The sequence below is a fragment of the Pteropus alecto genome, unplaced genomic scaffold, assembly GCF_000325575.1.
Source record: "Pteropus alecto unplaced genomic scaffold, ASM32557v1 scaffold195, whole genome shotgun sequence".
In the NCBI taxonomy this organism is placed as follows: domain Eukaryota; kingdom Metazoa; phylum Chordata; class Mammalia; order Chiroptera; family Pteropodidae; genus Pteropus; species Pteropus alecto.
The window spans coordinates 66,361-89,856 of record NW_006438073.1 but is presented as its reverse complement, the minus strand read 5'-3'; the positions used below and the strand labels follow the sequence as shown (position 1 = coordinate 89,856).

General features: G+C 35.1%; 2 protein-coding genes across 6 annotated transcripts in view; both read left to right on the top strand.

The window, feature by feature from the left end:
* The window catches only part of RGS17 (regulator of G protein signaling 17), an 81,351-nt gene extending 80,162 nt beyond the window's left edge, over positions 1-1,189 (top strand). For all 4 annotated transcript variants that reach the window (XM_015591856.2, XM_006915009.3, XM_025049074.1 and 1 more), the window contains one exon: positions 12-1,189. In XM_015591856.2, coding sequence (XP_015447342.1) covers positions 12-200 — 189 coding nt within the window. In that variant the 3' untranslated portion in view covers positions 201-1,189. The remainder of the gene's footprint in view (positions 1-11) is intronic.
* Positions 1,190-8,472: 7,283 nt separating this feature from the next.
* Positions 8,473-19,317, top strand: MTRF1L (mitochondrial translational release factor 1 like). 2 transcript variants are annotated; one of them, XM_015591906.2, is made up of 8 exons: positions 8,719-8,851; positions 11,774-11,822; positions 12,387-12,466; positions 14,224-14,407; positions 14,896-15,059; positions 16,503-16,620; positions 18,040-18,176; positions 18,923-19,317. In XM_015591906.2, exons 2-8 carry the CDS (start codon positions 11,801-11,803, stop codon positions 19,121-19,123), a joined length of 906 nt encoding a protein of 301 aa, XP_015447392.1. In that variant the 5' UTR covers positions 8,719-8,851; positions 11,774-11,800; the 3' UTR covers positions 19,124-19,317. The 2 variants fall into 2 exon arrangements, with proteins under 2 accessions (XP_006915070.1, XP_015447392.1); XM_006915008.3 differs by lacking the exon at positions 11,774-11,822 and having other exon boundaries at positions 8,473-8,851.
* The last annotated feature ends 4,179 nt before the right edge of the window (positions 19,318-23,496 follow it).

Here is a 23,496-nt window from a genome sequence, read left to right as displayed (position 1 = left end):
TTTCTTTTTAGGTCAGTCTCGATTCTCGAGTTAGAGAGGTGATCAATAGAAATCTGTTGGATCCTAATCCTCACATGTATGAAGATGCCCAACTCCAGATTTATACCTTAATGCACAGAGATTCTTTTCCAAGGTTTTTGAACTCTCAAATTTATAAGTCATTTGTTGAAAGTACTGCCAGCTCTACTTCTGAATCTTAATTTTCATTAAAAAAAAAAAAATCATTTTGGAGGGCTGGGATAGGAAATTAGTTAAATAACACCAGAAACTGAGTTCCTGGAGAACTACAGTTTAGCATTCCTCAGGCTACTGTGAAAATACAACCATATGGTCTTTGTCTCCATTTTTATCAAGGTTACCCATGGGTAAGTTTGGGGAAAATATCACATAAAACAATGAATTGCCAAATTACGTTTGTTTTATTCAACACTCATTCTACTTGCAAGCAAACTGTATTTGTAGTCCTGTGAAGAGTCTACTAGTGTACCTCCAGAGGCTGCATGTGCGAAGTAAAACTGCTTCATTTGCCACGTAGTTGTTGTAATATTTAATCCAATGGCATAACTTATATCTGTATTTAAAGACTTTTGTGCAATATGGTCTTATAGAAATAACTGCCAAAAAGTTGGCTATGGTTCACATTTTTAAATATGATCTAAGACAGAAAAAGCCAATTTTGAAATTGTAACAATGGTATTCAACATGCTATATGCTGTGTCTAGTATACTAATTTTGAAGCCGATATTTCTGTACATGAAAAAAAGAGCTATTTATCTCTGTTTGTTGGAAGATCCTAATGGGCGGGGGGTGGTGGGGTTCCTCTGGTTGTTCACTGCCAAAACTGTGGCATTTTCATTACAGAAGAGTTTGTTGTGTAAAAAACAGTAAGGCAAAAAGAGAAAAAAAAAGCACAAAATAATTTGAAGATATTCTATTTCACTGACAAATCAAAGAGTAATAGTGTTTTTAATTGTAATTGAAGAAAATGATTTTATGTATATATCACATGTCCAATACTGTAATTAATTTATTAAAGACTGGCTCTCCAGTTCTAAAACAGTTGTGTAAAGTATGTACTTTAGCAAGAAAAAAAAAAAATAAGCTTGAAAACTTAGTTCTTGAATATGAAGAAAGGATTTAATAAAGGAACGCCTACATGTAGCATCATAAAACATTTCTATGAAAAGCATCTGTCCTGTGGCATATTTTCCTTGAAAGTGAAATCCAATGAAAAGCTAAGTATTTAACTAAGAAAAGTTTTATGACAGTTATGAAGAAGATAATTCTCTACTTTAGACCTTAACTGTTTTCACATAGTATCTTAAGAATTACTTATTTTAAAAATGTTAAAACCAAATTATTAATTCTCATCCATAATTGAAAGGCAGTTCAGTGCTCAAATCTTCTAGCTGCCATATTATTTTTATAAGTACCACTAAATCTTTAAGACAAAATGCTTGCCTGACATTGGCATGTACTTTTGACCTTCAAGAAAACGGTATCCTATCGTGCACACATACGAAAAAGTCAGTGTCATATTTATATCATGGTGTTACATTTGAATATTAATATATCCCCTGGAGATATTTTTTTAATCTTAAACTTATTAAATATAATATTGAGTAACCTAAAATGAAAGTTTTAAAAATATTTATATCCACTAAGAATACTGGCCTTATATTAAGGATGATATTAAAAATTATAGTTTTTCTTTGTCATTTTTAACTACCTCTCATTTTTTAATTTATTAAACATTAAAAAAAAACAAGTTTGGGGGTTTCTTTTTTTAAATTTATTTTACTTGAAAGGTTGGCATCTTAAGTTTCTTTTTCCATAAACGTAATACATTTTAAGAATTGTTTTTTAACTGAATTTGATTTTCTAATTTATATAGAATTCAGGAGATATGATTAAAAGGGCTATTATCTATTCCCTATGCAAATATTTTAACTGTTGCAGTGTTTGACAAAATGGGATTTTAAAAAAAGTTTGCATAGTAGAAAACAAAATGTTCTGTTTACACTGGCGTTGCTGACTATCCTACCATATTCAGCACTTTTAAATACATTATTTATGAAAATGTACTTAAAATACAAGATAGAAAATATTTATAATTTCTTTTAACAAATGCCTGTATTTGTCTGAAAGTGTTAGTGTGTTAAGACATACTATATCCATGTCAATTAGATATTTACTATTTGAATAATAGTTTCCAGTAATATGTTGAAAAAAGATAGTTATGAAGATGTTTACAAAAAGTCATATTTTTTTCCTAAAGAGTAAAGAAAAAACTAAAAGAATCATCACTTCTATTGTGAAGTTATACTGTTCCTGAATTATTTAATTTTTTTCTTAATTAGAATTGAGTTTATTATGCTACTATGATATATACACATATGTTGTAATATCATACTTGTTGCTGTATTTGAAGCACAATAAATTGGTGCACATGACTAGAAAATATGTAATATACTATGATACACTGCATGCATCAATCTTTTTAAGTGTAGACTTTATATTCTTGTTGTTACTATATATGATGGTGACCTGTTAGTCATAAGTTATCTTTATAAGATACTTTAGACTATTAGATGAATTGTCTGTTTGACAATACTTTTAATCTTTTACCAAATGTAAAAGATAAGGGCCTTATAAAGAGTTCTAATCTCTAAACTGGGCATTTGTAGAATACAGATTTTGAAGTTAGTATATCCTTTTGAAACCTAATTAGGAAGTTGTGTTGAGAATGATTCTAGAGTAGATTTACACATCAGATGTTGGTAACCATGCTATGTGAGTGTTTCTGTGCTAAATTCCTATTTTGGAGGGACGAGGGGTTTCTCATTTAATTTCAAAAGTTTTAAACTTTTAAAGAGTATGTATATTTCCAACTCTACCACTTTTTAAAGTATGATATGATCAATTCTGTTTTAATTACAGAGCTATAATAAACAAACAAACAAACCCTCAAATGGTGTCTATGCTACGATTCCAAGAGCACAATATTTGTTTGGGTAGAATTAGATTTTTCCTAGTGAGTGAATTCCTCATTGAGGAAAAGTTAGCACTTTAGAAGGTATACTTTGTGTTTCAGATGGCCAAGATATCATTGGTATACTGTTAGAATCTGCCAATGCACACAGAAAGAGGTTAATGCTTTTTCTATAGTGCCTAATTTCAGATGTGTCTATAATGGAAAGAAAAGTAGAGGATGTAGATTATATATAAATATATATAAATAAATTAGAGAGCCAGATTTCTTCACAGATGGATATTGTACATAGGTCACACTAATAATGGATGGATGACACTTCTTTACTCTGGAGAATTGCTATTATGTTACCCAAGGTAATATACATGAGCCCAGTGTTACAGGGCAGCTCTAAGCACAGTAGGTGCACTGGCATATGAACAACAATAGCAAAACACAATTTTGATATCAATGTTATGAAGTGTAAAAATCAAGACCATAATGTGGTCTTTTTTTTTAATCTTAAAATATGTACATAGGATGACCAGTTCTGATATTTGGTCATGGTGCATGGAGTGTTTATAGTATCCTTTAATGCTGCCTAGGTTATTAACAGAATGAAATGTGTATCATATTTTTACCTGATAGTTCAATTTTACAAAAGGACTCTAGACATAGGTAAATAATGTGCAAAAGTACATTTTCAGCCCATTAAGCTGATTTAAAATAATACCTGATTCTTAATTTGGAATTTATCTATTTTTTCTATATTTTAACTAGATTGAAAAAAATAAGTCACTGTAATCGTGACATATTACACTTGCAAAAAATACAATGTATCAGATGCATCGAGGAAGAAATATACAAGGAAAAAATTTTAAATACAATCAGAAAATAAGAACTTTTGAAAGCCACCTAAAAAGTCTTAGATCAAAAATGCCTATATATAGAACCCTATCAAAAATGAATTTTGAAAACTGTGCTGAATACATTGACAAATAATTTTGAAAGGTGGTAAAGACATTTCCAGAAAATTTTCTTGCCTGTGTATTTATATTGACAGTTACAATGTTAATTTTCAAAGTATACTTTTACAAACACTTATATTTGCATGCTCTTCGGTTCTTTATTTCTGACCAATATAAAATGTTTGTTCTCCTAAGAAAATAGTGTTCGACCTGTAAAAATGTAAGCTATTCCTCATTTGCTACAACTGCAAATATTTATCAGTAAAACTGATGCCAAAAACTTGATGCAGATTTTCCCTGCAATACTCTTAATGGGATCCTCGCAACACACAACAGTGCACAGATTAAGTTTTATTCCCAAATATGAGGCTTTAAGTATAAATTTGATTTCAAATTACGTTTCTGCATTATGTGACTTTGGCATTTTTAATCATTGATCTCAAGAATGTTTCCTCCTCTTCAAATGAGGAATATACTTAATTTGCAGGATGGCCATGAGGAATAAATGAAATAAACATGGAAAGAGTAAAGTGTTACCTATAATATTGTTACTTTTCAAAGTTCTCTAGCTCAATAATAATTCTCTCATTTTTCAAGAATGTATGTATTAAATGCGTTTCATGCTCTTTTCCTGTGTCTTTTTTAGCCATACTTTTAAAATCTGATTTATTCACTTAAAAATATATAACCAACTTTTTTTTAAGATGGAGGACTATACGAATATTATTGCTTTGTTCAATAATGTGATTCAAAAATCACTGTTTTCAGTTCACCAATGTCACCCTGAATCTATAATCAAGAAATAATCACACACGTAGATAGAGCTATATATAGATGTGTGTATGTGTTTGTTTGTGTGTATAATATTGTAAGTTTAAATCAAAGTTTAAATAAGAGAAATCATTTGAAAATTTTATTTCCAAAAGAAAAAAAAAACATTCCCAAGAATAGGAAGACTATAAATATTAAGTAATTTGCCAAATAAATATGTGAGGAGTAGAACTAAAAATAAGTTATAAGAAATTGGCCATTAGAAAACTGATATTGACATGGAGTAGAAAACATTCTTTTTAATATTAAGGTAGAATGATTTTTAAAATAATTTTACCATGAAAATGTGAAAATAAAATAAAAGGTATTTGTGTGTTCATAAAATTTTCATTAAACTTTTTATTTTTGAATAGTTTTAGATTTATAGAAAAATTACAAAAATAGTATAGAGAGGTCATATATACAGCACACTCATGAGATATTTATCACAATTAATGAAACATATCGGTGCATTATTAAGTCTACATTTGATTCAGATTCCCTTAGCTTTTACCTAATGTCCGTTTTCTGTTCCAGGATCTCATTCAAATTACTGCATTACATTTAGTCATCATGTCTCCTTAGGATCCTCTCATTTTGACAGTTTCTTAAATTTTTCTTGTTTTTGATGACTTTGACAGATTTGAGGAATACTAGTCTAGTTATTTTATAAAATGTCCGTTACGTGGAATTTGTTCGATGTTTTTCCCATGATTAGACAGACGTTATCGGTTTTTGGAAGCAAGACTACAGGTAAAGTGCCATTCATATCACATGATATCAAATGTATATACCATCATTATGACTTACCACTGTTCATGTTGACCTTGATCACCTGGCTGAGGTAGTGTTTGTTGGGTTTCTCCACGGTAAAGTAATAGATTTTTTAAGAGGTTACATTGGAGGTAAATTTATTGGACATTTATACAGAGCTAAAAAAAATTATGAGCATATTCATCAGCAGTACTATTAGGTTCTATTAAATGATTGGTAACAGCTACTATGAAGAAAATACAATGAACTGGATAGTGAAATGGGAAAATAAAACTCCAAAAGTGTTGGCTTGAATATTCACTTAATGGAGGTGAAGGTGAATTTTTTTCTTTGAACTACCTGTATAATTACTTTAATCCTCTACATCTTTTGGGTAGTAAAGATTTTAGGCTAATTGTCATAATAGGTAACTTAAATTGATCATCATTTTACCAAGTGCTTCTCTATATTGCCCTTCATTGAATAATAAACACTGAATATTGAACTAAAAGTCTTGATTTTGTCTCTCTTGCTTTAACTTGTCATAGTGTTTCTCATATATGATTTTAAGATGTTTGCTTAATATTAAAAATAATTTCTATACGTCTGGTTCTGAAAAATTTATCGTATTGAACATGTGTAATTTTTTACCACCATGTTCATTGTGCTTAATAATCTATATCCTTATTTTGGACTCCACCAATATTTATTAGTGGACCATAAAGAAATTTTGAATGCATGACTACAACTTAAGAGATACCATCTTGGTTATTTTGTAATGGCAGAATAACTGTAGGTATCTATAAATTGAATAGATAATCCAAATTATTTTTCCTCAAATTTCAGTCGTTTGGGTTTTTATTCCCCCTTCCTTGGGTCTGTTTTATCATTTTACCTGTGTACAATAATAACTTCCTGAAAATGCTAGAATTTTCAACATGTAATAAAATTTGAGCATGACAACAATGTAACAAAATTCAGAAGTCTCCAACTATGTATATTTCTTTGAGTTTTCAAAGTAAATCAAATTGAAGCTGTTTTCATTTAACTATTGTGTAAACTTATGGATATTATTGTAAAATGCACATGCATTACACTGACTTTTTAAAAATGTTTTGAATTAATAAAGAATCCACCAATATATCCTTAGACAAGTTACTGTTTCCTCATTGGTGTAACACTGTAGGAGTAAAAGGTACTCTTATTTATATTACTTAAAAGACTTTCAGTCTACGGCCATGCCACCCTGAACAAGCCAGATCCCATCTGACCTTAAAGCTAAGCAGGGTCAGGCCTGGTTAGCACTTGGATAGGAGACCACCTAGAAAGACCAGGAGCTGTAGGCTTAAAAAATAAGGGATTGTAAGATGACAAGGTCCTTGCAATCTGTGAGGTCAACCAAGGGTTGCCTCACCTAAAAAAAATAAAAAATAAAAATAAAAAAATTTAAAATGCTTATGCATCTGAGGGAAAATAATTCCTGGGTGGATTCTTTACAATGTTCTATAAGGTATTGCTTATTACATTTTTGCACCTTTTATAAATAATAAAGTATATTATTGAAATGACTTGTTTTGAGAACTCAACTGAGATTTATCATGTCGAGTTCAAATGAAAAGTTTAGGAAGACTTGGGAAATAACTTCCTAATGGAGGTATACACAACTTGATCAATCCTTTTTTTATAACGGATCAAAATTAAAATGGTTTCCGCCACTACTTAAAGCAAAACAATATTATAAAGTATTATGACTTGAATACACATTCAAAGTGAGACGAAGAACTGAAGGAATATTCCTTAGCGCTTTTAAGTAGTAAAACGTATTTTTGCTTTGTGTTTGAAGTCATTTCATTCTTCCACTTCGCTTTGCATTTGTAAGCAGAGCTCAGAAATGAATAGAGGAATACAAGCTCATTTTCTAAGAATTTTATACTTAACCTCAATAGTTTTGATTAGGTGACTTAAGGATAACTTGACCTCGTTGAGACCTCCCATATTGTACCATTTGATTTTTTTTTTAAAGAATAAACTACAAGGGTTTTCAGTATCTCAGTTTCCAACAGTGAAAACACCACTTTCTAGACCCTGCTCAAATCAGAGTAAGTGCTCCGACTTCAGTGTTCAGCCTTGCACCCCCAGGTCCGTCTCGGTTGTGTTTAGTCTCTCATATCCACTCCTCTGGTAGGCTGTGAAAGGTCTTCTGAATAATGCAAAGCATCATACCAATATATTTGAGTATTCCTGGCACCAATTCACTATTAGTATCTAGTTTGGGGGGTTGGACTACCCGGGGCGGGGCTCCGAAGGCTCCGCTCCGCTGTGGTTTATCAGAACTTGGAGCCCCTCGATCTCTTTAGAAAGCCGCTAACGGGAACTCGGAGTAAGTGAGAATGGACGGGCGAAAGACTTGGTGAGGAAGTCGTTTGAAAGCAAGTACGTGGTAGATAAAGGGCAGGAAAGCAGACACTGCGAAATCACTCTGTGGTTGCCTTCTACTGCACTTGTCACGACCTAATTAACATGAGCCTTACCCACCATCGAAAAAAGAAACATGAGCGGAAAAAAAGGCAGAGTAAACACGCGCACATGCACGCATGCACACGCGCGCCAATCCTACAAATAGTCCTTGAGGACGAAAAGCCAGGCTGGCGCTGGCACTGGCACTGCCGTGGCTGTGACCTTAGCCCATGTAGCGGACGCTAGACTGCCCTTTACTGCGGGACTTGAAAGCCTCATTCAGTGCTTGGGAAACAAATCCGGGACGTCAGAACGTACGGCGGCAACCTGCAGCTTTCTCCTTCCGGCCCAACACACCGACCAGGCAGGTTCGAGGAGGTGCCCGAAGTCTCGCGGACCCGCCCCTGCCTCTTTCCGACCGGCTCGCTCAACTTCCGGCCTCAGACTGCCGCGGCGTTTAAATGCTCGGCCGGAAGTTCCCCCCCAGACTTCCGGGAGGCCCTTTAAAACCGGCGCGCGCAGTGGGCGGGGCCCGCCCACGGCTCTCTTGCCCCTCTTTGCAAATTCCGCGCGGTGTCGCGAGACTCGCTCTGTCCTAAACTTCCGGCTTGGGTCCGCCTCCGCAGTGGCGGCTTCGCGATGCGGTCCCGTCTTCTGCTGAGCGCTGCTCGCTGTCTTTGGGCCCGCGGGGCTGTTGCTCCGGCCCGCCGGCACATGAGCTGCGATAGGCTTCAGCTGGAAGAGCTTTTCGCTCGCGGCGGGCCCTTGCGGACCTTTCTGGAGCGACAGGCCGGGTCTGAATCCCAGGTCAGGGGACCTGAGCTGGTGGCCATAGCCAAACTGCTAAGCGAGAGGGAGCAGGAGCTGCGGGAGACCGAGCACTTGTTACATGGTAAGCGAGGTTCAAAGCAGATTCGTGACTCTTCGTTTGCCTTTTCCACCAAACTGCTGGTCAGGTATCTACACTGTTACCGAGTTTGAAGCTCTTTACTCAGTTGCAGCCCTTTTTGGTTTAGAACAGATCAGGGCATTATTATATGCGTTTTGAGTCTATGGCCTCCTGTTTGAGCCCTTGTGTTCCCTTGAAACAGTACCCCGCCCCCTTTTACAGAACTTAAGTTGACATTTATTCGTTGAGTACGCTGTGGCAGATCATTAGCTCACCAAGGACAAATGAGGCACTATCCCTGTTAGGGGCTGGAGAGCAGTGTTTCTCAAAGTATGGTAAAGGGACCACCTGCAATAGTGTCAGAAGAGGTGCGTGCTAAAACCAGACGTATGACTCAGCATCTGAGATCTAAAATATATTATTTTTAAAACAGGTTTCTCAAGTGATTAGTGTGCATTCAAACAAACAAACAAACAAACAAACCTGGTTGGGGCCTAAGTTTCTGCTTTTCTATAAGCTCCCAGGGATGCCGAGCTGCTGGTCCATAAGCCATACATTGGGTAGCTTGGCTCTAGAGGGGGTCACAGCCTATTTGGGGAGAGAGAATTATAATACAGTTGAAAAATGAAAACATGGCTGAATAAAAACCTAGGAGAGCAAGGAGAACTTGTTGGGAAGGACTTGTGCAAGGATAAAGGCCCACCCTTAGAGGATATATTTTAACCTTTATCGATCCTTCACCACACTCCAGGCTTTGCTTAGTTTTCATTAGTTATTAACCAGTTCACATAAACTGTGAAGTAGCAGAGACGAGGAACCTGAAGTATAGAGGTAAAATAACTCTTGCACTAGTAACAGAGTTTTTAACCCATTTCCTGTTTGCCCCAAGAATACTCGCCAGCAGTGCTTGTGGCTGCAGCGTTTACCCTGAGATAACTCATGGATTATAGTCTTAAAGTTACCTCCAAAGTTTGTCATGAAATATCTTTTTTATTATTTTCGCATCACTCTAGTACATCATAGTCTTCGCAAACAAATGACATCATTCTATTTATAGTATTGTTTTTATTAATGGTATTTCCATTTACAAAATATTGTAATTTTCAATTGCTAAAAATGTCAAATCCTAGAAAACGTGGTATTCCTATGCGTGATGTTAAATCAACACTGGCAGCACACTGCACTTTTTATTTTCTAAATGGGAAGTGAGTTAAGGGATGGAGTTTGTATCTGAATGCCTCCAAATCTCATGATTTTAACCACTGTACTTTTTATTAACCAAGGGAGAGGGGAGATTATGAGGAGTGGTAGATTGGAACATTTTCTAAGGGGGCAAGTGTCAAATACTAATCTAAAAAGGTTGATTCCATCCCGTTTGCAGAAGGGAGCCAGCAAAAGCTTTTAGATCTGGGAATGAACGTTAAAAATAGATTTGTTGCTTAGGAAGCTGGATTTGTGGTAGTTTAGAAGTCAACCTGTAATAAGAATGAAAAACAGAAGGCTGCAGTAGTCTAGGTGAGAGTTAAGGAGAGGCTAAATTAAGTGATTTAATAGAAAAGGCAGATGTTCAAAGTGTAAAAGAAAAGATTAAGGATATTGGGGAAAATATGTTTTAGAGAAACATTAAATTGGTTTCATAGCTTAAATCAGAATTAAAATCCCAAGTGGATTTAACAGTTAAATATTTTAAAAATCAAACTACAGAGGATTTAAAAGAATGTTACCAAATTGTTGCTGGCAGAATGCAACTCAGCATAAAAACAATACAAAATATCATTCAGCAACTCCTGAGTTACTAAAAGGCAGATACCACTGGTTACCAAAAAGAGTATGGAACTACTTAGGAGCTTACAACCTAGTAAAGAAATGTTTACGTAAAAATATAAGTATGAGTGGTTATATTTTGTTTTAATTTCTTCAATAAAGAGCAGAGTGTTATAAAAAAAAAACAAAGTCTGGCATTTAAATGGATCTTGAAGTGTAAGAGAAGGGAACTGAAAGCACAGATGACCAGTAAGGATAAAGTACCAAACTGGGAGATATAACATGGCAGGCGCATAGAGTAGGTGCGAGAATTCATAATGTAATAAAAACTAGAAACCATAAGGACAGTTAAGAACCTCGAGTGACACAGAACCTGGATTTGTTCCTACAGAACATGGGAAGTTAGCACATGTTTTTAAGTAGGGAATTGACATCTTTTTAAAGGTTAATTTTGGCATCAGTGTTGAGGATGAATTGGAGTATTCTTCAGGGACCCTGGTGGCTGAAATTTAATTATTTGTTTAGATTAAATTACTTCTAGACTTTAGTTCCAATTCTTTAGCCCTACAGAACACTGCATTTCAGAGCAGAAAGAAAGGCACCTTAGAGATCATCCAGCTCAGAGCTTTCATTTTCTCCATGATAACTGAGACTCAGAAGTTGGGCGTGTTCTCCTAAGAGAACCGTAATGGTTGAACTAGGACTAGAATTCATTTTTCCTTTTTCTGAGTCAATACATTTTCCACTTCTCCAAATTTCTTCCATACCAAATTCTTGCCAAAATGATTTCCTGCCTTCCCATTAACACTTTCTGTACTTGCTTATCTCAATTTTGCTGTTGTCATTATCTCTCCTTGAATTTAATCCTTTTTTCTGCCCATCCCCAAAATAAACAACAAAAATCCTTCAGTGTGCTACTGTTTTTAATCACATCACGTAGTGTTTTAGGTTGTTATTCTTTGTGAGTTTTTCTCCGCTAGAAAAATATAAAGAAACTAAAATGATCTAAAATCCTGCTGTACCTATTATCCCCATTTCCCAAATAATTAGTTCTTAATAAATGAACACACGTACAAACTAGTACTTTTAAAAGAGTATGATCTCTCAAGAGAGCACAATTTATAACACTTAAAAAAAAGTCCCCTTCTCTCTTTTCTATAGGTTGCATGTGGACCATAGGAAAGAGGAATGAGAAAGTATATTTTGCAAGGTAAAAATTAAAACTTAAAATAAGAATTAGGGTAAAGCCTGAGAGAGAGGAGTACTTCAGGTGAACATTCTGTAAACATTAGGTAGGGTCTAAATGTTTGAGTAGATACTTACTTTATATTAATGAAATATTTACTAATAACGCAATAAATAACTTTGTACTTAATTCAGTTTTGATTTACCGGATGGAAACTTCTGTTCCTCTGTGGTCTGACTAGCTCAATGTATTCATTTGTCGTTGGAAAACTAAAAGCATGTTAATATGACTGTTTCATAGAGGTACAATTAAAGAAAAGTTTAATAGTTTTATATCTTTGTATTGGGAGTCTTTTTAATTTTTTTATTTGTTTTCTGTCACTGGGGAAAAGTTTTTTTTTTTTGAAAGCTATATGCTTATGAAAACTAACACATCAAATACTACTTTTAATTAATGGCAGTTATTAAAAGGATAAGAAAGGCACTTTGTTTTTCCATTCAGCTACAATAACAATAAAACTATTACCTTAAATTCTGTTGACAATTTAACACTAATTACGGAAAACAAACTATTGCCTTTATTTCTTAGATGAAAATGAAGACTTAAGGAAACTTGCAGAGGATGAAATAGCTTCGTGTCAAAAAGAAATAGCTCAGTTGAAGCATCAGGTATAATATCTGTGCAAAGAATAACTCATTAGTACTATAATTTTGTTAAAAGTTGGCAAAACAATTCAAGACTTAACCAGCTTGTTAGTATTTAGAATTAGAAACTATTTTTTAAAGCATACTCCCTGTGGTCCTATTTTTATCCTACTAAAAGGATTGTAGAGCTCTGATGCAAGGATGAATGTCACATTAACGGGATTTGTGGGATAGACAGTGAGTAGAAGAGGTTATGAAGTGCTGGTAGATTGTGAGCAGGGATATTCTTTCATTTTTGTGTTTCTGTCAATATTAGAGTGCCAGACCTAGAGCAGGCCCTCAGGATTTTTAGAACTGAATTGTACTACTTTGGTTATGTATCTATGAGAATTTCAGAACATATAGGAATGTAATTAAAGGAAGAGTAATCATTACATAAAATTAGAACCAATCTTTGTTAATTCTGTAAAGCAGAATTTAAAGCTTTTCAGTATTGAAAGAACATGGTAAGGTGACAAAAGATCGCAGAAAGGGGATGGCTTAATTTAGAGATTCTGTCTCTTCTCTAGCAAATGTGGAAGTCATCAAAGACGACCGTCCACACCACCTACTCTAGAAGGAAAGTTCCACTACAGAGTCTCGTGTAACTTGCCTTCTACCCATTTTCTAATTTTGTGTGTTTGAAATAAAAGGACACATGTAGTAAAGGTTTCTGTTCATTGGTTAGTAATTAACAAACAGGTGTGAATCCTATCATTTGTTAATTCAGAGTTTGAATGATCATGAGGTATTGGCATAAGCTAGAGAGATGGAAAAGCAGGAACAACTATAGCTCCCAACCAACATAAAGTGTGATATTTCAGAATTCAGGTAGACTCAGGTTCAAATTCTAGCTTTTCCACTTTCTAGCTGTATATTGGGCAACTAGATTACTAAGCTAAACTAAACTCAGTTTTCACATCTTAAGGTGGAACTGTTAATAGTACCTGCTCAAGATTGTTTTAAATTAACGTAGGTAAAGTACTTAGCAGAATGACTAGCATATATTAAAAAAAAATCAATACATGTTGGTAGCTTTTCTTAACTCACCTAATTTAAGAAGCTTCTCATCTACATCCCTTTAATTACTCCATACTACAATGTGAAAGATATTACTGTAATAGAAGGAAGACTGATCTAGGCAGAAGGATTTGAGTTCGTATGCCTGCTCTGCCGATAACCAACACTTTGCCCTTGGACAAGTCATTTAACCTGTTAACCTTATTTTCCTTTACATGCAAAATGAGGGAATTGAACCAGATCATCCTCTACAGGCTTTTTCAGTTCCAATATTGCAAGTTTCTCTTCCACATTAAAGAAGCTTTTAAAAAAATGCAATTTGGGAGCTTTTTAAATTGTTTTTTTTTTTTCCTGCCATACTAGGCCATAAATTTCAAAAGGATAGAATCTTCTTTCACATTCTACACACAACATAGTGTCCTACTCACAGCAGGTACTTATTAACTGAATAGAGAACTGATCTAAAGTATACATGAACACACAAGAAAATCTGTAAGTTTTTGCTGAACCTTATAACATATGATAGAGATGTAACAATATTTTTTAGAAATTATGCTTATATGGTTCTAAATGGGCAGGATAATTGAATATAATCACAATGTTAAATTTGCTTAGAGAAACTTTAAGTAAATTAAATATTTAAAATCCCGCATCTAATCATTTAGCTCTTTTTTAAAGTTTTAAATAATTCTTATAGGAGGGGTGCTATTTTTTATTTACAGATTATCTTACTTTTGGTTCCCTCAGAAGAAGCAGATGAAAATGATTTGATCCTGGAGGTAACTGCAGGAGTTGGGGGTCAGGAGGCAATGTTGTTTACTGCAGAGATATTTGATATGTATCAGCAATATGCTGCATTTAAAAGGTGGCATTTTGAAACCCTGGAATATTTTCCAAATGAAATAGGTCAGTAAACTGTTTTGGGAAAAATGTAGATTTGTCTATATGTGTCCTCGGAAAGGGGGTGGAAAGACCATGACTAGACTTTAGAATATATTTGTAAGGATGCTTAATAAGTTTTTTGCTTATCATTTACTTAATCATTTTGAATGCAAATGTACCCATTTTGAAATGGTCTATAAAACATTATCCATTCAATACTAACCAATGAATGACTTACGGTCTTTTAAAAGTGGCCTTTTACATATGTTATTGAATCAATTCATTAACACTATAAATTCATTATGTTTAATAACTACAAAAATATAGTATTAAATCACTTATTATCTAGTATTAAAGCACTGGATATCATAGACTTGCTGAAGTTTTTCAATATATTTTATATCTATAGATTGTTTTATAGCTTTTTTGAATATATTTCAAGATGGTAGAAGTGATGGTCAATTGCTTATAAATGACAAAGGTAATAAAAGAATTTTCCCAATATTTTCAAGGTGGCCTTAGACATGCATCTGCCAGCATTGGGGGTTCAGAAGCCTACAAGCACATGAAATTTGAAGGAGGTGTGCACAGAGTGCAAAGAGTGCCAAAGACAGAGAAGCAGGGCCGCATCCACACCAGCACCATGACTGTGGCCATATTACCCCAACCTACTGAGGTGAGGCATCACAGTCCCCTCTCCTTGGAATCCTGGGCTTAGCACAGTGCCTTGCCCCCAGAGTGACACTTTACTGATCTGGCCTTCACCACATACTTTGAATTAATTTTTGAGAAACTAGTATCTCGGTCCAAAAAGTACTTTATAATAGATTGTAAGAATCAAGGATGTATAAGGGATGTAATCTTGCTATTTATTCATTTTCCCCACCACTAAGCTTAAAGTAGTTACTTTGAGATCATCTCTACAGTAGAAACAATATTACCCTATGTAAATAAGGTGTTAAACCTTTAAAATGACCTTGGTTTCGTGTGACTGGCTTCCAGAGTTTTAATAGCAAGAATCCTGTTTTAACAAGGTTACTACTTAACACAATTGCAACTTTATAACCCAATCACACTACAATGGAAATATATTGTTACAGTTTATAATAAGTGTACTCTATTCTCACAAAGTAAATTCTCAGTCTAAATATTTGTAAAATAACTTAGTTGGGAAGTTCAGTTTTGCTTACATCCCTTCTGTTGAAAAGTGATAGGAAATGTTTGGCTTTTCTTTCAGGATGAAATATGAATGATTTGAGGAGAAAGAAGTTTAATTGAGGGTTTCTCTTTAATTTGTGGGGAAAGTGCTACTTGACTCTGTAGCAGGAGCCACACCTAGATACCAGTCACTTTGGTTTGAGCATCTTGGAGATGGAAGGGAGTTTTCAGGGAAAGATAGAGACTGAGGTCCAGATACCATCTCATTTAATTCTTCTAGCAAGAGTAAAAAGGAGCCATATAGAGAGACATGGAGGGCCTATGAATGGTAGGATTCCTACTGCCAGGGTTGTGGACATGTCACAGAGTGGTCCGTAGTTCATGAAACAAAGCTTTTTAAATCTAGTGCTTTCGATGGTGACTCCCAGGACAGCATTATCCTGACATCAGATCCCAGTGTACTTCTGAATTGGGCCTTACCTTTGACTTCTTGGCTTTGCCATTTCCATTTGTCTGTCCTCTGCCTCCAAATATATTTAAGTCCTCCTTTAATTAAAATTAAAATAAGCCTTTCCTATAATTCTTAAGCTAGCAGTTTTTTTCCTCTGCTAGTCTTTTTGAACTCAGAAATATTCCATAAATCTTATTTTATTTCATATATTTACACTCCTAATAAGAACCAAGTTCTATTCATATGGTAGAGCATAATTTACAGAGAAATCCAATTTTTGAGGATTAGAGTTTTTGTTCTAGTGTATTTTAACCTGCTACTCTTCCAAAAAGAAAAAAATTTTTTAATGCTATCTTTCTAATTACTTTCTATTCTTGACATTAAACCATCTAAATCTTAACAAGAATACTATACATGACATGTATTTGTAGTTATAAGTGGATAGTTCTTGCCTTTGAATAGTCCATACATGTAATATTTTTAAATCCCAACTTTTCCTCTTATGTGTAGATTAATCTGGTAATTAATCCTAAAGATTTGAGAATTGATACTAAGCGAGCCAGTGGAGCTGGGGGGCAGCATGTAAATACTACGGACAGTGCTGTGAGGATAGTCCATCTTCCAACAGGTATGTACTTATTATTCAACGTAAAACACTGAAGACATCAAATTCTGAATGATTTGACTAATTTCCCACTAACATAGCTCTTTAATTACCAAAGGAATGTATACTGCTAAGGATTGTTATTAAATACTTGATCTATTTAGAATCCTTAGCTGACACTACTGCAGGATAACTACAAAGCCAGGCAGATGGAGGGATTTAAACCTGAGGAATCTCCATATCAGTGACGATGAAGAGAAGGTGTGGGTAGTCCTTCCAGGTAGCTTGCTGAAGTTTATACTTAGTAGATATCACTATTTAAAAAAACCCTTATGTCTATGGCCATGCTACCCTGAACAAGCCCGATCCTGTCTGATTTCGGAAGCTAAGGGTCAGGCCTGGTTAGTACGTGGATAGGAGACCACCTAGGAAGACCACGTGCTGCTGTAGGGGTAAAAAATAAAAAAAGAAGGGATTGTAAGCTGACAAGGTCCTTGCAATCTGTGAGGTCAACCAAGGGTTGCCTTGCCTAAAAAAATAAACAAATCCTCATGATGAAATTATTACCATGGCCTCTTCTTTATCAGCAAACACTCTAAATCACTAGCCGTTAGTCTTTTTTGAAGGGAGGACATGGACTCAATGACAGCTTGGACCTACTACCCAGAAGCATATAAAAGTTTTGCATATAATTTCAGGGGCTTCTTTCCATTAAATTTATCTGCAGACCTCCAGGAGCTCTGATTCTAGATAGTTAGGCATTGGAACTGTATCTAAATATTTCTTAAGCCTTCAGTATGCTCTTAGGTAGAACTATAAATGTGTTTTACAAGTATTACTGTAGTGATTTACATGTGATAAAGAGCAGATGGATAGCAAACCTCAGCTATCTAGAAAGAATGCAAGAATCTCTTACAATGACCGATCTCAAATAGGCATAATTCCCATTGATCAGTAGTGGCTGATGGGAGTGATGGCTTAGTATGTTTTTATTTTTTTTTTAAATGAGGAAATCCTCATGTCAAACTTAAGATGATGTCGTATGTAACACAGTCTATAAACAATAGAAAAAAATGGATAGAAACCCTCAAAAACAATAGTGATTATCTCTGGTGATAGGATTAACTTTTTCTATGATGAGCTATTATGTTAAAAAAATTATGTGGTTAGCTGAGGGTATGGAAAGCAATCCATATTAAGTAATGAATGCTGTTACTTAGTATGTATGCCTTCAATATGGAAATACTTTGTACTGTAGTTCAAACTTCTATAGAGTTATCAGAAAAATCAAAATTTATTCGTTCAGTTTAGTCTTTTATATTAGAGTCCTATTTTCTTCTCATAAAGGAAGAAGAAAAAGGGTGAGAAGGAAAAGGAGTATTCCTTGGTAATAAATGAAGATTTTTTAAATTAAAACTCTTTAATTCTCATAATACTATTCAGGTGTTGTTTCCGAATGCCAGCAAGAGAGATCTCAACTGAAAAACAGAGAGATGGCGATGAAAAAGTTACGTGCAAGACTATACAGCATGTATCTAGAAGAAGAAACAAGTAAAAGATACAGTGCTAGAAAGATTCAGGTAAAACCGAATTGAAAAAAGTGCTTCTAAAGGGTAAACTTTTTAAAATAACTTGGTTTTTATTTATTTTTTAATTGTTCCAATGTATTTGTCAAAATAAGAAAACAATTCAGGTAGCTCAACCAAGGGCTATACTTGTTTTGTAGTAATCTTACCTCTGCTCTGTTTTCATGGGTGTTTTTCTCAGACTTTTAAGCAGTTACTTAAAAAAGATATATGGAGCCTCCATTCCAAAAATTCTGGAAGATGGAAAGCAAACTGAACTTTCTCCCTGTTAGATATTTAATTTTATAACTACAGAGCTCTTTTATTAGTTTCATATTATGGGAAATTCATCACTTTGTCATCACCGAAGATGACTAAATTAATTCACAAAGATTACATATATTTAGTTACTGTTAGAATATCTCCTCTGTGCCAGGCTGTATGTGTACATCACTGCTGTGTAGCAGGTATTATTTGTCTGTATCTCACAGATGAGAAAACTAAAGTTTAGAGTTGAAATGAATTGCCTGAAGTCAGAGCACTGAAAAGGCAGAGAGAATTCAAATACTACTAATCTGTCTGACTTTAAAGTCCATATTCTTTTTTTCTCTATCCTATTCTCATGTTATCTGATGATTCACAATGTTTAAAACTTGGTGCTTACATCATGTTTCAAATTATAAAGCAAGAGCTTAATTTCCAGTTAAGTAGGTTTCGTTGCCAAGTCTAACTGTCCCTCATATCTTTTTTTGCATATATAGATTGGAACTAAAGGAAGGTCAGAGAAAATAAGAACATATAATTTTCCACAGAACCGGGTTACAGATCACAGAATAAACAAGTCACTTCATGATCTGGAAACTTTTATGCAAGGAGAGTATCTACTTGATGAACTTGTACAGTCATTGAAAGACTATGCTGATTATGAATCTTTAGTAGAAATTATTTCCAGAAAACTTTAAATCAATTTGTCATTAAAGATTTTCATAGCTTATGAAAATTCTACAACAGCAAATCATATTGTATGTAAATATTAACTGGTATTCTCTTGAAAAACATGAGTTAACACAATAAGAATATGCATATTTTTAAGATACAGATAACTTGTATAAGTCTTCTCTCATTGTATTAATAAAAAAACACTATATAACCATGACTCTGGTTGTATATTTTGGACTCTTCCTTACAAGAGGTAGAAAAATCATCCTAAGTTATAATGACTGACTGACTGACCAGAAATTTAACTCTATAATGAAACACTTCAAACAGAAAACAGTAGAAATGACAGTAAATACTGCATTAAGCAGGGTCTAGTCAGGAGACAGAAACCATACCAATAATATTACCATAATACCAATAAATTTGGGGATAATATTGATGAAAAGAATTTTTAACTGACAATGGGATTAGCTATTGAGAACTCTAATACACTAGGACAGAGAGAGCATCCAAGGAAAGAACCACCTTGAAAGGGCTTCCCTTCCCCTAAGGTGGGGAGTCAGGCCTGATGGAGAGAGTGTGGCTGCAGACCACTGATGACAGAAAAGTTCCCTGGGTTGCCCTGGGCCAGAGCTGTCTACAGGGGGTGGATCAGGCCTTGAAAACAGAGAACCTCAAACCCTCAGAGATCAGTAAGCAAGAAGCTTCCCACCAGGCGTCAGAGTTGTTGGAGGGTAAGCATCAGTAGGTGTCTGCATTAGTCAGGGTTCTCCACAGAAATAGAACCACTAGTATTATATATAGAGAAAGATAGAGAGAGAGATTTAGCTTGACAAGTCTAAAATCTGCAGTGTGGGCCAGCAGGCCGGAGAGCCAGGAGAGCCGATGCTGCAGTTCCAGTCTGAAAGCAGTCTGCTGGTGAATTCTCTTACTGCAGGGAGTCCAGTCTTTGCTCATTTCAGGCATTCGACTGTTTGAACGTGGCCCATCCACATGGAGAGCATTCTCCTTTACTCAAAGGTCACTGATTTAAGTGTTAATCTCATCCAAAAACACCTTCACAGAAATATGCTGACTAAATATCTAAGCACCTTGTGGCCCAGCCAAGCTGACATAAAATTAACCACCGTGGTGTCCAAGAGCACCCCAGGCAGCTGTGCTACACACAGATGAAGCACATTAAAAATAAGAGAAGCCCCCTCCAATTGCATTGTTCTTCCTTCCACCACCCCCAGGACAAAGCTTCACAAGGTACCAGTTGACGAAGGAGAAATGTTTACAGGTCCAGCTCCAGTATCATGAAGTAAGGCAATGAAGGGTGAATTTGTTGCTGAGGCAAAAAGTCAGTAACTGGCACAAACACCCATACTCTATATAGTTTCAGTATCTGATATGTTTTTGTATGTGCTTAGTGTTAAAATTTAGAAATTTTGTTACACTTCGCCCTTAAATATTTCAGTTTGCATTTAAAAAAATAAGGACATTACTCCATTTACTATCATAATACCTAACAAAATTCACAATTCCCCAATTCCTTATTCTCTTCAAATAACCAATTCAGATTTCCCTAATTCTCCCCAAAATGTCTTCTTTATCGAGAAATAATTCGTTTCTTTAAATCAGGATTCAATTAAAGATCATACATAGAAACTGGTGGTTATATTGCTAAAGATTCCCTTAATCTAGAACAGCCCTGCCAACCTCTGCCCCTTTTTTCATTATATTGCATTGACTTTTAAATAAGTCAGGTCTTAATACTCTGATATGCTGAGATGCTTTAGATTCTCTAAAATATAGTGACAGATAAAACAAATGTATTCACCTTTGTGAACTGAGAAGAATTTGCTGTTGAAAGTGAATATAAAGCTGAGCCAGTAGAATCATATCAATATTTTTGTCATATTTAAAAAATTTTTTTCCATGGAAATCCTGGTTATGATTGGCTCTTTTCTGAGAAGACTGACTCCAGAGAATTGGACCTGAGAGGGAAGCTCGCACACGTTTGCTTGAGGCTGCACAGTTGTAAAAGACCTCTCGATGTGAGGGCCACAGTGAATAAAGATGTGTGTGTGATTAATGAATAAGAGACCCATGTTTCTCCCATGGTGTGTGTGCTCCTTCACCGCAAGTAGTAGTAAATTCAACCTGTTTAACTACAAAAAGAAAACTATATAGGACCTGTCAGTTATCCCCTAAAGAAGTGAGAAAAGCTGGAAATGCAGCCCAAGAATTTCTTGAAAACATAAGGTAAACTAAAGACTACAATTATGAGAAGAGCTCTACCTGGGAGTAAATGGAGAAATGTTAAATTTATAGTAGTCATGACAAGGTAAGATTGCCAGGGAAAACACTTTCATATGATTAAAATGTTAAAGAAATAGGGAGATATTTCGTTAACTCCCCAAATTGCATACTTTTCCATATTTGTTAGAAATCAACAGCAGATTGAATTCTTGCAATCATATGTACTACATAAATTCAAAACTACAATATTGTCAGGTAATGGGTTTCTTCCTTAAGTCAACTTTTATTAGCCAAATTTCCTTAAAAGCCCCAACTTGTGCTAATTTTCAGAGTAATTTTATATTGAAAATTTATTGTAAATACAACAGAGAATTTTAATTTGGAGTGACTCCCTCTCCCCTGTATTCTGCTCATGAAAGGAATTCTGTCTTCACAAGAACAGTTGCTGAAAGCAGCTTTCAGTGACCAGTGCAACTCAATGTGGCAAGACATGTCCATTTGACTACATTCGGTGTCTACAAAAGGCCCAATGCAAGCCTGTGTCCCCCAGTTTTATCACTTTCCTCTTGTGTCTTTCGGTTTCCTTTCTGAATGAAAGGGACATATCTGTGGGTTATTAAATATTATAACATACTATTAGTTTTTCTTAACCTCGTCTAATAGGCAACATTAGGAAAATTGAGCTGAGATTGTGAAGGGTCTCAAATGCTGGAATTTATGCTGTAAATACAGGGGAGAGAGTAAGTTAATTGCTCCCCATCCCTCTACTCCCTCACTCCCTGCCTCAAAGGGAAAAGGAGTGAGAGCTGTACTAATGAAGGTAGAAAAGAACCTTTGATCAATTCTTAAACTTCCCGTCCATCAGAACATCATAGCTGGTTAGAAAAAAATCACAATACCTAGGTAATGTTAATGATATAAATTTAAGGTATGTATCAGTAGGTGTACTATGAACACATGCAGAGAACTGACAAATTCCAGTCTGTGAACTGACATTGGCTCCCACTTCACTCGATAATCTAAATTAATCCTAGATAATCATATGTAATTTTGGGACGCAGGAGAAGGTAAGTGTAGAGCAACATAATTTTGGCCTGAGGTCTACTGGGACCCTAAGACTCTTACTTATAAACTGTGCATTGTCACTCGTACCTGCCTTGTTTATGCTGCCCTCTGCCTAGAAAACACACTCCATTTACCGCTGCAGACAAATTTCAAGGTTCAACCTAAAGGGTACCTTAGCCCTGGGCAGAATTAACTGCCCTTCCTTGGTATTTCATAGCACTTTACGATACCTGTATGACAACATTTATGACAAGGTTATAAACTCACTGGTTTACTCCTGTCTCAGGATTGTGTACTTACTAAGGAAGTGGGAAAGGATGGGTCAGGGAATGGAATAAACTCATTGCTAGCATTGTCTCATTAACAGACTAAATTGTGTTCTCTTCATTTTGTCTCTTCGGGACTTAACATGCTACAAAAGGCACTAAACAGATGTCTAAAAGGCAGTTATGGCTGCAGTTTTTGTCTAGAAATCTGGTGTATTATTTAGAAAGAACCAAAACTAAATTTCAAAATGGCCTACAACACCCGTTAATCAACTCATTCAGATAGAACGGCAATCTTGAAGATGTATAAACAGATAATCACTATGTTTAAAATGAAACTTGTCATACTCCTCTATAACCCATTTCTCATTGTGGATCTCAATTTCTTAAATGATGCTACCATGATTCCTCCTCTCAAATTTAAATGTCACCTTTGATTCCTCTTCCTCACATGCAGTTTATTGCTAAATTCTACTCTCGTACTAAACACTTAATCCTCTCCGATTCCATTACTACTCTTGTCCAGAATTACTTCTCTCATGAACTACTTCTGTCCTCTGACTTCTTGCTGTATCCTCTCTACCTGATAATTTAGGTTACATACATGTAACTGCCAGATTCATCTTCCTAAAAAGCAAGGCTCTGATCTTGTCACCCTTTTGCTTAATAGCTTCCCACTGCCTCCCAAATAAAACTCCAGCTCTTAAGTGTACATAGGATACATCCATCTCTGTATCCAACATCAGTTCATATCAGCCCATTTTACATAGCACCCATCCTTATGTCATATCAAATCAAATAATTTTTCCTGATAAAGCACC